At 51.5% G+C, this 14,494-nt stretch overlaps 1 protein-coding gene across 12 annotated transcripts in view; it reads right to left on the bottom strand.

Moving 5' to 3' along the window:
- The window catches only part of STX3 (syntaxin 3), a 39,409-nt gene that overhangs the window by 7,484 nt on the left and 17,431 nt on the right, over nucleotides 1–14,494 (bottom strand). For 11 of the 12 annotated variants that reach the window (XM_081153264.1, XM_081153274.1, XM_081153273.1 and 8 more), the window contains exons 3-9: nucleotides 9,126–9,225; nucleotides 7,318–7,392; nucleotides 5,945–6,012; nucleotides 4,556–4,664; nucleotides 3,154–3,227; nucleotides 2,839–2,973; nucleotides 1,132–1,242 (exon numbers count right to left, since the gene is read on the bottom strand). In XM_081153264.1, coding sequence (XP_081009390.1) covers nucleotides 1,132–1,242; nucleotides 2,839–2,973; nucleotides 3,154–3,227; nucleotides 4,556–4,664; nucleotides 5,945–6,012; nucleotides 7,318–7,392; nucleotides 9,126–9,225 — 672 coding nt within the window. Of the gene's footprint in view, nucleotides 1–905; nucleotides 1,017–1,131; nucleotides 1,243–2,838; nucleotides 2,974–3,153; nucleotides 3,228–4,555; nucleotides 4,665–5,944; nucleotides 6,013–7,317; nucleotides 7,393–9,125; nucleotides 9,226–14,494 lie in introns of all 12 variants that reach the window. The other variant, XM_081153266.1, reaches the window with a different exon arrangement.

Raw genomic sequence — 14,494 nt, 5'->3', positions numbered from 1 at the left:
GTGACTCGTCCTTCCTTTCCAAGAAGGGCTGTGAAGATGTTTAAGACTAATTTCAAACTCTGTCCATCCCTCCCCTAAAGCACCTGACAGCCCCAGTGACGGGGGATCCAAAAGTAAGATTAAGGTCCTGCTGTGAACCAGCCTGGGTTCATCAGGTAAAACAACTCCCCAGCTCCCCAAGTCCCTGCACAAGCAACACGTGAAGCGAGAAAAATAAGGAACCGAAGGACAAAAATAGCAGAGCCCAGAAGGAACAGGAAAGAAACATCTAAAAAGCAAAAGCCACTAGAGCCGGCTACCAGTCAAGGGGCAGAGAAGGCAGAAGGCCTCCAGCGTCAGGCCACCAGGAGGAAGGGGGAGACAGGCTGGGGCGGGGGGAAGACATGATTAGAGTCTGAGTCTGAATCCCAGCTCCTGCGCTGACGAGGTGGCCTGAAGCCGATTACTTCACCCCTGCCCCTCAAGTGTGTCATCTGTGAAGTAGAAAGAGCAGGTGCTCCATGAGGTAGGAATGTTCACAGAGCAATCAGCCCAGCACGGGGCTCGTGGTAGGGGAAAGGGGGCAGAGCTTGGGCCGCTCGAGTGGAAGACAATGAACAGAAGGTTTCTAAAGACAGAGGAGTCAAGTGGAACATCTGACGGGACCATGAGCTCTGACCAGGAGCAACACCTGGGCGAAACCTCCACCCTACAGAGCAGCGTTCAGTGTGGGTTCCTGGGAGAGCCTGTGAGCCAGATCCATGCGAGGCACACTGGGAGGGAAGGACAGCTAGTCTCCAGGAGAGGCTGACACAGGAGTTTGGAGGGGGAGAGGACAGAGAGAGAGGGCTCGGGCCCAAGGACACAGGTGGGGATGGCCGGAGAGAGGAGAGGCAGAGAGGACGAGCCGGGACCAGGGCGCTCACCCTCCGAGCTTCACTCTGATACTTGACGGCCTTTTTGGTATCGGTGACAGCCCGCTCCACGAAGCCCACTGACTGGTCCATGTTGCTCTCAATGCGGTCAATCATGGCTCCCTTTCCCCGGGAGCAAGAGGTGGTGGCAGCAGAGAAAGAGACAGGGCGGGGGGAGAAAGAGCGAGAGACAGCGCAGAGCATGGACTCTTCCCTGAAGGCGGCGGGAGAATCTCACCTTCCGGGCCTGCCCCTGGTATTTCACGGCTTTTTTAGTTTCATCCCGAGCCTTCTCCACGTGGTCCACGGTGTGCATGACATTCAACTCTATGTTATCTAACATCTCGCCCTGCAGAGAACAGACACTAGTCACACTCAATAACCACCCCGCCCCACAGAGTCCTGGCTATCCCCACACTTTAATCTTCAATGCCCAGGGGCGCATCCAGAAACCCTGATGTGCGGCCTTCTGGAGGGCACACGCCCAGCTTTTCCCGTGATTTACCCATGGGCCTTGGTGATCACTCACGGAGTCACTTCTCTGTGACAGGCCCTGGGCTGGTCGCCTGGAGCACTCTGCCTACATGCCTGGTAACTACATTTTTTAAAATTAAGCATGTGTGGCAAGAAACCAAAATAAAAACAACTCATGTTCTTAGGGCGGCATCTGGCCTGAACCAAGTTCATTGGGCCTGAACTGAGTTTGTTCACTACTGTGGAATGGTGCCTGGCACACAGTAGGTACTCACTCAGTAAGTACCTGAGGCTGGGAAGATGGGCTTTCTCTAGGAGACATTCCCAGGCCCCTTAAGCAGCACACTGGGTGTACCCGAGCTGGTTAGCTAACAAACAATGGCCTCTTACTAATATTCCCAACCACTTTCCAGCTGTTACTCCCTGGCAGGAAGTGTTGTCGTTTCAATTAATTTCTGGGCATCTTAGGATGAGAATTCCCCTCACCTACCTACACCTTCCTCAACCGGACCCATAGCTTTACAGCAGTCTTTCAACGGGAAAGGCACTCACCACCGCTTGAATCTCAAACCGGCTCCTCGGCAAGGCAGTGTGGGGAGAAAAAGGAAACGTGGGGATGGAAGGACCAGAAACATGGTCTCAAAGGCCAGAGGGGAAGGAGGAAAGGCACCTGAGCCCCGAGCAGGGACCTGAGTCCACCGCCCGCCAGGCAGTGCCCAGGCTTCAGGCAGGGTCTGCGGCCTCAGCGCCCCGCTGGCTGAGAGGCAGGTTCACAGTCACGGCGGCACCGGCCGTAAGGACTGGGCGCCTGTGACTGCGAGACACTCACACGCCCGCCCGCAGGTGAGAGCCCTGCATCCCCGGTGGGCCCAGGGACGGGGCGAGCTGTGGGCCTCGGTGCCGCGGGCGCTTCCGGGTTTTACGTGAATACTGTGCTACTCCCTCCTTCGCTTTGTCTGCTCTTGTTCCTGAGCAAACAGCATCGGCATTTTTGGAAGAACAAATATAAGATAACATACAAAAGTGGAAAAAAATAAAAACTTCTGTTAAACCTAATTTTCACTGTTCACTGGGGAAAAGATCGCGTTTTGACACCACCAGCGAAACAGCTCGTATCAGGAGACCGTTTTTAAGGCATCAGCGTTAAGAACCCGTATCTCGAACTTTCAAAAACAAATAAAGAGATACCCTGAGTCCAGAGGGAACCAGGCACTTGACAGACACCTCAAACCCCATATTAACCAGAAACGACTGTGAGGCCAGAGCAGGAGGAAAGAACGAGCGGACGAGACTGCCCCAGGCGTCAGGGCTCAGGAGCGCGCTCCTCTCCCCGGGACGCCGGAACCGTTTCTCCGTTAAGCGAATTCTGCTGACGCCGCCACCCCTCACCTGGCCCACAGGCCCTGCGTCCCCTCCTCAGGAGCGAGCCTCTCTCCTCCCCCACGCCGGGCGGGCCGGGCCGGGCGGCTACCTGGTTCTCCACCAGCATGGCGATGTCCATGAACATGTCATGCAGCTCCCTGATGCTGCTCTCCAGCCGCACGATGTCCTTGTGCCGTCCCTCGATCTCGCTCAGGGCTTGCTTGGAAATCTGCGAGTCGATGATCTAGGAGAGGCCACACAAAGATGGGCCGTCGGCCACCCCCCGCTGAAGCACCCCCTGCCGAGCCCCTCCGCTCCCCGGCCTCCGGCACCCGCAGCCCACCCTTTACTCGCTACCAGGTGGAGCTCCCTGGTGGCCGCCCTCCTCTGTGGAGGGCGTGCACCCCGGCTCCGGGGCACTCACCCCAGAAGTGAAGATGGCGGGGTTCCCACTCTCCAGCATCTCCTCCAGCTCCTCATCGGTTGTCTTTTTGCCGGCTTTATAACAAAAGGAGAGCATCACATATAAGGTCCAAACCCACCACTTCAGAAGCTCCCTGGAGATCAGGGATACGGTATTCCCACGAAGACCACGGCCTTCACAACGCTCCCGCAGCAGTTCCGACTCGTCCGTCCTCTGACTTCTCGCCCAGCCCGATTCATCACTACCGTGACCAGCAATTACCTCCCTGCAGCATATACCCGGTCACATTCTTTCCCAGCTCAGAGCACTTACTGGTCCCATCACTACCCCACGGAGCCCAAGGCCCTCGGGACAAGGAGCCGGTTCCTGGGCGAGCCCCGCCTCCGTCCCTGTTACCCTCGCACCGCCAGCCACTCCCAAATGCACGCTCTGCCCAGGCCCTGCACGACCTGCACTCCTAAGTACACTTGCGCTTCTCTGACTACGGCCTGGTGCCTCCACCCCGCAGGGCCCTGCATTCCATGTGAATAAATTCCTAAAGGGCACGGCTTCATCAGCATCTTCATTCCTCACAGCAACTAGCACTGCACTTTTTATTTTATTTTCTGTGTGTTTTTGTTTGTTTTTTAATCCTTGCCCGAGGATATTTTTTCCATTGCTTTTTCAGAGAGAGAGAGAGAGAGAGAGAGAAACATCGATGCGAGAGAGACACATCGATTGGTTGCCTCCTGCACGCGCCCCGACAAGGGTCAAGGATCGAGCCTGCAACCCAGGTGCGTGCCCTTGGCTGGAATCGAACCGGGACCCTCCAGTCTGCGGGCCAGCGCTCTCACCACTGAGCCACACTGGCCAGGGTCGCACCTTTTAGTTCATAAATGTTCTTCACTATCAAAAAGACAGCAAAAATGCGCTGGGAGGTGTGGATCAGTTGGTTGGGAGTCGTCCTGTGAACAGAGAGGTCACTGGTTCGACCCCCAGTCAGGGCACATGCCCAGGTTGTGGGCTCCCCCCGGGGGGGGGCATGCAGGAGGCAGCCGATCAGTGTTTCACTCTCATATCCATGTTTCTCTCCCTTCCCCTCTCTCTAAAAATCAATAATATATTTTTTAAAAATACAGCAAAAAGTGTCATGAGTCCCCAGAAGAGCCACTATTTAGCACGTGGCTCCCCTCTATGTATAGGACACGGTGGCTCCCACAAGAACAGAGTCGCTTGGGCCTGATAAACACCGAGCCACCTTGCAGCCTAAGAACCAGCATCCAGGAAGCGGGCCGGGCTTGGGCACAGAGTACGAGACGGAAGCCACGGGCACGGCTGCTGCTCCTCTCCCGTCTCACAACTGGGACGGACAACCACGTGGCGGGACAAGGCGGAGAAACACCAGCAAGCTTCAGACACGCACTGATCTCGAGCTGCCGCTGGATCCGCCCTTTGCTGCGTTCGCGGAAGTCCACCTGAGCCTCGTTGTATCGGGTCATCACCTCCACGAACTTCCGGGAGAGGACAGAGTGCTGTGGGAATCGTGTCAAATGCAGGCGGTGAGGGGGGGAGGTGGGGGGTCCCGAACCCCTGCAGCGCCCCCACCCCATCGCCGCCCCCAGGGCTCCATCTCCAGCAGCTCCGGCCTCGGCACCAAAGGACCAACGTCAGGCCCAGCTTTTCGGTTTCCTAACCTGCCGCCAGCGGGAGCTCCGCTGCCCTCTCCGAAGCCCGTCTTCAGCATGCTCACCTGCCGCTGACCTCGGACGGTAACTGTGAGGCCAGATGAGGTACTCGGTGCGTCTCAGCGCCCTGCTCCCACATTTTTCTGCACCTGCCTGCCTCCTGCCTCTTTCCCACTCCCAGCCAGCTTTCAGACGGCTACCAGACTATCTTCCTACCGACTGCAGCATCCACACGGGCGACTCGATCCGAATCAGGTGCCCTAGGCCAGCAGTCGGGGACCTCTGGAACACGGTACTACTTCCTCCACCAAAAGCTCAACCTCCGCTAGCCCACAACAAACTTTTTTTTCCAGATGGGCTGCCTCTCTTCATGTCCGCCCTTGTTCGCCACCCCACCCCCATCACCACCACTGCGGACACACACACACGCACACACACACACGCACACACACGCGCACACACACACGCACACACACGCACACACACGCGCACACGTGCGCACACACACACGCACACACACACACGCACACACACGCTATCCCTGCCCCCTTGCCTCTTGGGAGGACCTCTACCCCTGAGCCTATCCAGGTGGGCACGCTCACCCATCCAAGAGCCAGCCTCCTCTGGCTACCCACGACTCTTCCCAAAACCTTTCCATGCTGAGAGCACGTGCCATGGACTACATCTTCTGCACTGCCCTCCTGCTGGGTCTCACATAACAGGCTCCTTATGCACCTGAACATCATCCCAGTTCTTTAATGACAAGGATCACATCTTTCACGAGCACCACAGAGCCTAACTCCAAACTGGGTAACTAACGACAAACAATATTTAGAGAGAAGACTTCCATTTCCTCGCCTGTAAAACAAGGAGACATACGAAATCCTAAACTGTGCTCTGGGAGCCCTAGGAAGTTCTTCAGGGGCCTCCTTGGAGAAGGAAAGCGTGAGAGAGGGACTCCGGCCCTGTTCGCTGCTTTAACGGGGGCAGCTCCCGCCTTTCCAGTTTTCAACTGGGTTCCAAATAAGAATTGTGTTTAAAAAAAAAAAAAAAAAGAATCCTGAGCTAAGAGAAAAAAATTTTTTAAAGATTGAACTAGACGATTGCGAGACCAGAGAAAGTCCTACCTGCGATTTCCGAATCCGAAGGTCTGCGGACGAGCGGACCTCGTCTTCTTCAATGTGCTTCTCCATGCCTAGAGCAGAGAGACAGGTTATTACCGCAACACACCTGCCGCTCTCTTCTGAGAAAACACTGCTCAATACAAACCTCCTCCCTCGTTCCCTCGCTCAGCCCGCGATGGAGCAACGAGCAGGCACAATCTCCAAGAATCAGCTCACGTGTGAGCCACAGGACTTGCATCCCACACGCTTTGCCGTTACCAGGTCTTCTCTGACTCGGTCTTAGCACAGCAGTTAACAGCATGAGTCAGTCACCAAGACACTTGGCTTCAAATCCCTGTCCTGCCGCTTGCTAGCTGTGTGGCTTTGGGAAAGCCGCTGCACCTCTCTGTGTTCCCTCACCTATAACGTGGACGACATACAGCACCTCCCTCGCAATCCCGATGCGAAGGCGCAATGGGAGCTGGCACACAGTGCCTGGCCAGAGGCAGACACGCCATCATCGCTATTACTGGAAGCTGCTACCCCCGTGAAAACAAGTATGGTGATTTGTTTTGAGGGAAGAAGTAATAACTTGGGCTGAGCAATGCTGATTTCACTCTCTGACCGATAACATGCATTCACCAAACACTTTGGGCAGGAATGCAGACCACAGCCATGGAACTGAAACCTCTGGGCCCCCACAGGAAGTGAATCCATGACACTGGCTTCACCAAACAATGCTCCGAACTGAGGGGGGGGGGCTGGGGTAATGAGAGGTGATACACCTGCCTCCTCCGAGAAATGTCCACTGACTAAATAACATATTTTGCATCTATATATATATATCTACCACTACTATTCAAATGTACGTAGGCAGACTGACAAATCTGAGAGGCATGGAGGGGGGCGGGTGGTGGAGGGGGAGAGATAACCGAAGAACTTAGATGCACATGTGCACAACCCAAGGACACGGACGGTGGTGTGGTGAGGGACTGGGGAGGGGGTGGGGCGGGGTGGAATGGGTCAATGGGGAGAAAAAGGGACATCTATAATATTTTGAACAAAAATTAAAAACACACAAATGTACGTAGGTGCTGGGGAAACAGAGACAGGTCGAGGGACTAAGTTGAAGGACCAAGTCACACAACTACTCAGTAGCTCAGAGCACACGTCTGTGATTCCCATCTCCTCACTTCAGTTCTGCACTTTCAACCATAGTCATGACCAAGAACAGGTAAATCTCTGGGGCTAAAACAGGTCATTCCAGGGACAGTGCCCAAACCACAGGCCAAGACGGAGCACGTGGCGTTGCTTCCATCGGTCCAGGAGATCTGGACCCTGGGGGTGTGAGACACATGGTGGGGGCGGCTGCCTTGTTCCCTGTGCTCCCCGCTTACTCTTCAGTTTGTTCCGGACGTTGTTGGCCCTTTTCTTGATCTCAGCCGTGAGCTGCTCTAGGTCATCCTTGGTTTCTGGGTAAATGAAGGCAGGTAGGACCAGTTAGAAAAGACTAATTGCTGTGTGAGCTACGTCAACAGAGAAGGAGGGGAGCTTCCTCAGGCACCCACCTCCCAAAGCAGTATCTACCCCAGTGGGCTCCCCAGACATCCATCAGAATCGGAGAGAGCTAACTTTTAAAAGGCATTTTCCAGGCACCTCATCCCACAATTACAGAATAACCCCCTCCCCCCCCGGGGTTGGAGCTCTACCCTCCGCCTTTTTAACAAGCCTTCCCAAGTGATTCTCTGGCACACACAATGTGAGAAACCTGCTTTTAGAGGAAATAACCTGGTTTACCAGGAGGGCGTCAGCTCAGAAGGTAGAATAGGGATTTTATGGGACTTCTGAGGAAAAGAGTTCCATGGATCACCAACTTAGAATCAAGCAAATATTTATGACATACCTACTGTGTGCACAATGCTGACCTAGGAGGAATGGAGCAAAATGAGTTCTACCTGTGACCACCCTCCAGCACCTACTACAGGCTTGGAACTGAGCGAGAAACTACGCCGTCAGGGAGAAGATACAGAGCCTGCCTTCAAGCTGTTCGGGGTCCAGCGGGGGACAAGGGACACCGCTGACTACAGATCTACTGTGCGGTGTGGAGGAAGGTGTGAGCTCTGGCCAAGGCGTGCATGGGTGGTTATGGACAGCCCACTAGCACAGCTGGGGGACCTGGAAAAGCTTCTAAAGACAGATGAAAACACTCTCGAAGACAGACTCAGAGTTATTTTAATCAGGGTGAAAAGGCGACTAAGACTACAGTCTCAGGGAGAAGAAACAGTACGTGAAAGACCTGCGGGGACAAGAAGCATTTGAGAAACAAAGAACTCAGTCTGGCTACAGTGTAGGTAACATGGGGGAGGATGCGGCCAAGACCATGCCCAGGGGCTCTGCTAACATGTTTCAAACTTAATCTTTAAGTAGCAGTCACTGAGAAATAAAATAACAGTCTCGAGCTGTTCCTTGTTCTTATGGGATCTAAAATGTGGCCCTAAACTCTACTCTAAAAATGTGAAATAATTAGGGGGGCAAAAGTTTGCCTCCATGGTGGTAACAAACAGATTAGTGGTGTAGGGGCTGGTGTGGACTTGCACCATTCTGGAGCATCTCGTAAAAGAGAAATGGACTTGATCTGGTAAGACTTAGAAGGAGACAGCACAAGCAAAGGGGCCGAGGTGGGGCAGAGACGAGGTTCATTAGAAGCAGTAAGAATCACTCGGCCGGGCGTGGCTCAGCAGTTGAGCATCGACCTAGGATCCAGGAGATCGAGGTTCGATTCCTGGTCAGGGCACATGCCCGGGTTGCGGGCTCGATCCCCAGAGGGGGGCGTGCAGAAGGCAGCCGATCAATGACTCTCTCATCATTGATGTTTTCTTTTTCTCTCTCTTTCTCCCTTCCTCTCTCTGAAATCAATAAAGACATATTTTTAAAAAAAGAATCGCTGCCATGAGCAACCAGTTGGGCAGTAGAGAACGTTTGGCTGAACGGATTACGTGGGAATGAAGAGAAGAGCTGGCTGGGGCTGGGCAGGGCGAGCCCAGTAACGTAGAGGAGAATGGGAGGTGATGCGATGTGTACACTGGTGGAATACAATGCCCACGTACGCTCCCCTGCTGTTCACAGAGGGAAGGAAAAACAAGACTGGCTCAGCCCCCATGCCAAGGGTCACCGCTGGCTGACTCATCCCTGGGTAAACACTCACTCGGCTCTGGAATTGGTGCAGAGAGAATGATACTGTAGAGCTTCTTCGCCTCCTCCACATTCTCAGAGATCTTGTCAATGTTGAGCCGAGTTTCCTCGATCTACAGTCACAAAGACAATAGCAGCCTTGGTCATCAAAGAGGAAGATTATGTCCACGACTGAGATGAAAGCTGAGGGCGCTCCCCGGTGAAAGCTGCCCACCTCCTGGGTTTGGGGGAGATGATGACTAAAATGCCCTCTGCTGCCCAGTGAGTGAGCTTTTCATAGGTTAACTAATCTCAACAGAGCCGTCACTGAAAATTCAGACTCTTCTGCCCACCTTGGATGATGGGAGGATTTAGGCCAGAGTCAGAAAGAGCCAGGAAAGCCCATGAAGAGGAACCATAGGGAGGGGTCAACACGCCTGATCAGGCAGGGCCTTTAGCCCCCTGCAAACATCCCCCCCAACACGAGAAGAGAGAGTGAGGACGGGGGAGGGGAAAGAAGTGACGAGGGGAGAGCAAACCCAGAGAGTGAAAAACAGAGAAAGCAGAGCCCAGCCAGCGTGGCTCAGCGGTTGCGCGTCGACCTAGGACCCGGGAGATTGGGTTCGATTCCCGGTCAGGGCACAGGCCCGGGTTGCGGGCTCGATCCCCAGTGGGGGGCGTGCAGGAGGCAGCCGATCACTGACCCTCATCATCGATGTTTCCATCTCTCTCCCTCTCCCTTCCTCTCTCTGAAATCAATAAAGACATATTTTTAAAAAACAACAAGAAACAGCGAAACAGAAACGGAGGAAGAGATAAAGGAGAGAGGAAGGGCGAGACCAAGCAGCGGCCACCGGGAGCAGCCCGAGCCCCTCTCCCACACACTGTCATCTTATGCAGCCGATTCCCTCCGACGATCAAGACCCAGAAGCACGGCCATTTCCGCACACTCCTAAGGCTGGCTCCTGACTGCGCAGGTGTGTGTCGTAACGGGTTTCCAGCAGCTCTTCCTTCCCAGAGGGAACCCCATCAGAGGACACTGCGGGACCATGGGCAGCCTCACCCCCTTCCCCTCTTCAAAGCCACGGCCGCCTCAGTCCCCTGGCCCCCGCTTCCCGTTCCGGGGGCAGCCGCGCTGAAGAGGCCTGAAAACCCCCCTCGTCTACCTGCCTCACTCCCAGAGTGAGGGGCACGTCAGCACTGCAGCGAGGAAGGAACAAAAAGCCTGTAAAATGCCAATCAGGAGGGTCTGAACATCTGAGATGCAACAGAAATACATCTCAATTTGGGGCTTCCAGCATCCCTTTCTTCCACAAATAATTAAACCTGATCATAGCTCTCCAAACTGCAGGAAAGTAGGAGAATAAAACCGCAGTTCTCTAAGCCTCAAATCGGTGTCTTTGCCAATGGACCAGGGGCTTCCCCTCCATAAATATTGGCCTCGATGGGCCATAGTTGGAGAGTTGAATCACTTGCTTAAAGACGGAGAACAAAATATCAGTGTAATAATATCATCAGGATATATATATATACACAAATATATATATATACACAAATATATATATATTTACACAAATATATATATACACACAAATATATATATATACACAGGATATATATATACACAAATATAAGGAGCTACCCAAACATTTGTGAAACATTTTAACAGTTGGCAAAACAATACACAGTATTGCATTAGTACCATTATTCAAATAAGGAACCTAATATTACAGAGGTCATAGGTCACATAGTTGGTGCCAGGGACAGCACTCAAACAGTACTTTCCAGGCTCCAAGGAGGATGCTTTTCCCATTAGATCTAAGGCTTGATGGTTGGCCTCTCCATACTGTTTCACTTTTAGCAGAATCCCAAGCCTATGGGACTATAAAAATGGCCTGTTATCACCTGTGAAATCCAGCAGCCTCAGAGGTGTAACCAGATCAGAATCAGGCCCTCCGGTGACCCACAAATTGCCGCCTTCCCTTCCCCTTCCCCTTTATCTCTCACATCAGATATTGGCTCCTCTTGACAACTCATAAAATGTCCTTGCATCACAGCAGGTTTCCATTTCCATCACATGACTGTCTTGCCAAACAAATTACATTACATAAAACAGGACTGAGGGAGAAAGGCTTTCCAGAATAAAATGTACTAACCAGTGATAAGTGAGCTTGACATACTTTCACAAGCCAGGGGCCCTAGATTCTGCATGTTCAATGGATCAGATGTCTTAGAAAATATATGCTGGAATTTTATTTCACAAAACTGAAGAGCACCGTGACCCAAAGTTCAGTCAATGGTATAAAAAAACAAGACAGGAAGCTGCTGGGATGAGACAGCTGGGCCTCACGCTCAGAGTAGTTCCAGACATTTGGAAGCTGGATGGGAAATGACTTGTCCAGCCCTGGGGACAGGAGAATGGGGCCTTGGCACTGCATCTTCAACCTGCCTGCAGGACTTCCTGGGCCCGGGGAGCATGCACCTCCTCTCCACTCCCAACTCTGCTCTTTCCTCTGTGCCCACCAACCTCGCCTTTCGGAGGCATTTCAGAAACTGATTTAGTAATTTAGTCAGTGCACCAAATAATCACCTTTCAGAACCTCAGGATGGGCAACTGACCAGCCTACAGAAGCCATTCTTTTTATTGACAGTTTGTGTTCAATGCAAATCAATTCCATAGCATGAGAAGTTAACATGAATCAAAGCATAAATACACAAACACAGTCTACAATTCAAAATAGGCGCCCAGCATTCAGGTAGGAAACAAAAGGAATGTCCATTCACACGAACAGTAGCTGGAGATCTGTGGGTCTGGTGTTCCTGGGTAGGTTTCCAAAGATGGGAAAAATGACTCTGGTTAGCAAGACTACCGTGGCCATATGGATACTGGAACATCTAAGCATCAGTGTGTGACCATGTGAATAAAAGGCTTTGGGGCATGTCTGTTTTTATAAAGGCTCTTCCATCGAGGCAGCTGTGAAAAGATTTACCTTCCAGAATCAAGCCCACATCAGCCTTTGGATCGGGTCCTAACTATTTAAACTTATTGAAAGCTTTCTTTTTTTGAACTTTGTTGTCTTTATTTTTTCTTGGAAGTGTTGGTTTTTCTCGGAGGTGACTTTTGAGTATTCCACAGTGGCAGCTGCTGGCCATTAACTTCCCCTTGTGCATCTGCCAGACAAAGAATCATGGGGGTGGGGAGGGCGCCCAGGAACCAGGAAGCTATAGGCCATCCACACTTGCTGAACCTAAAAGCTCAAGGCTATCTGTGTGTTTGCTTGGGGTTGTTTAAAGCGTAATGACATGACCCTGCACAATAGTACGTGTAAGAACTAAAACTGATTTAACACGTATCTGTATCAGAAGCAAGGCCCTCACAGGATGACTGTGAAGTCACATGAGAACACTGTGGCTTAGAGAGGTCGAGAAACTCAAAGCCATACCGCAGAAAGGGAAAATCAAGGCCTGAATGCCAGCATCTGCTAGATACTAAACCCTGAACCAGGCAAAGGTGCAAGAACCACCCGTGGGAGGCTCCTCTGCCTCCTCTCCCAGGTCGAAGCCGTTGGCCTGGGCCCAGTTATGTGCAAGTTCGGTGTATTGTTGTGTGAGAGGCGCTCGGCAGCCTTTCACTGCGATCTGTGCTTTTTTTCTTTGTTCTCTGACCAATGCTTCCTCTGGAGAGCTTTTACACCAGGTGTGCTCATGAAACACCTCTGACCTAGGGAACCAATCAGGTTTTCCTCATCACCATGCTAAATTTGCAGCCAATATATCTTCAATACCTGCTTATTGTACGTTACTTTTTAAGACGTATTTTTCAATGACTTGTCAGCAACGTGGAAATCCAGATAGCATAGTTTAGGAAAGTAAGTTAGAATCAAATGGACCAAGTTCAAGTTTCCACTCCACCTCTTAGCAGTTTTATGACCTTGAACAAGCCACTGATCGCCACCCCCAGTTCTCTCACCTGTGAAATGAGGATTATCATAGTTCTCACTTCCTAGAGTTGTTGTGGGGTTTAAATGAGATAATACATGGCAACCACTTAACATAAAGTACATGCTCAATAAACATTAAATGGTGGTGATGATGATACATCATAACCGGCAATTACTGCAGTTATTATATGCCACGTACCGGGCTGCGCCTGCACAAGGGCATCTCATTTACTCCTCACAGATTAATTATAACAAAATGCTGTGTGATGTCCTCAAGAGCACCCAAGGAAATCAAGTTAGGACAGCAAGGAGACTGCTTTTCAAGTTGGGTGTCTGCCTCATGGAACAAATTATAATTAGCACAGTACACTAATCACCATCATCTAACTAAAAGGAGAGGGTTATTTTCAAGGCATGGACGGCCTCTTGCCTCTGGACCTAATCAGTCAGTAAAATTTAAGCGGAGAAAGTAGCACTTTGGAGAACTGGCAGGGGCTGTGGGCTAGAGGAGAAGGTTTTGTCCATTCTACCTACAATGTCCCTGCCTCCCCTGAGTGCCCACGTGCCTGTACCTCCAGTTAGGCAAATTCCTGAATACTTATTTATTGAAAACATATTATGTGCCACCCCTTTAATACGACAAAGCAATAGAATGGAAGGGTCAAATAAATGACTCTGCCTTTTCAAAATTCATTACTTTCCCCCCAAAATGGTATAATCCAAAACTGTCCTCATATTAGTAGTTCTCAGTCAAGTCCTCTTCGATTTCTTGGCCTCTTTGCTTTGGAAAACAAATAAACATTGATGAGAAGGGACAGAGAGAGGTCTTAGTCAGCCAAGCAACAGAAGGCAAACTCCTCAGGGGTTTTATCAAAACCGGGACTAGTGGTTCAATTCTCTTTTATGAATGAAAATAAACAAACGATCTTAGTTATACTGACCAGTGAAAAGTAGTATTCTTAGACAATAATCTCAAATCAACTCAGTGTATTTGGGCTTTGCATTGCTCAAAATTGAGCCAGGAAAACAAAAGCCTATCTAGTTATTTTAATGGAAATAACAGAGTACAGGGAATTTTTTACACAGAGATGGAAGGGCCAAGAAGCCAAACAGCGGATGGCGAGACACTCAGGAAATTAGCAACAGCAGGTTGGAGGGACAAAGAGGGAAGGCAGGGTCACCTGGGCCTAAGGCCAGGGCCCCTTGGATGGGAGCCAGACCATGGTGAAGTTGACCAGCAGAATGGGACCATGGAGGCAAGGTCTGTGGAGTGAAAGTTGAGGCCACAGGGGAGACATGTCTGGGGAGGAAAGCCATGTCGTCTCCCCTCCTCTTCGAGTCTTCCACCAGTTCCTCCCATAGATCAAACACACCAAAGCTAGTTGGCAAGAGAACCTGGGAAATGAAGCAGAAGAAGGGTGGGGAACAGACCTGAGAGCAAATAGGTAAATGACCGGCAAGG

The sequence above is a fragment of the Miniopterus schreibersii genome (assembly GCF_964146895.1).
Source record: "Miniopterus schreibersii genome assembly, chromosome: 12".
NCBI classification, from domain to species: Eukaryota; Metazoa; Chordata; class Mammalia; order Chiroptera; family Miniopteridae; genus Miniopterus; species Miniopterus schreibersii.
This window is presented reverse-complemented; position numbering and strand designations above follow the sequence as displayed.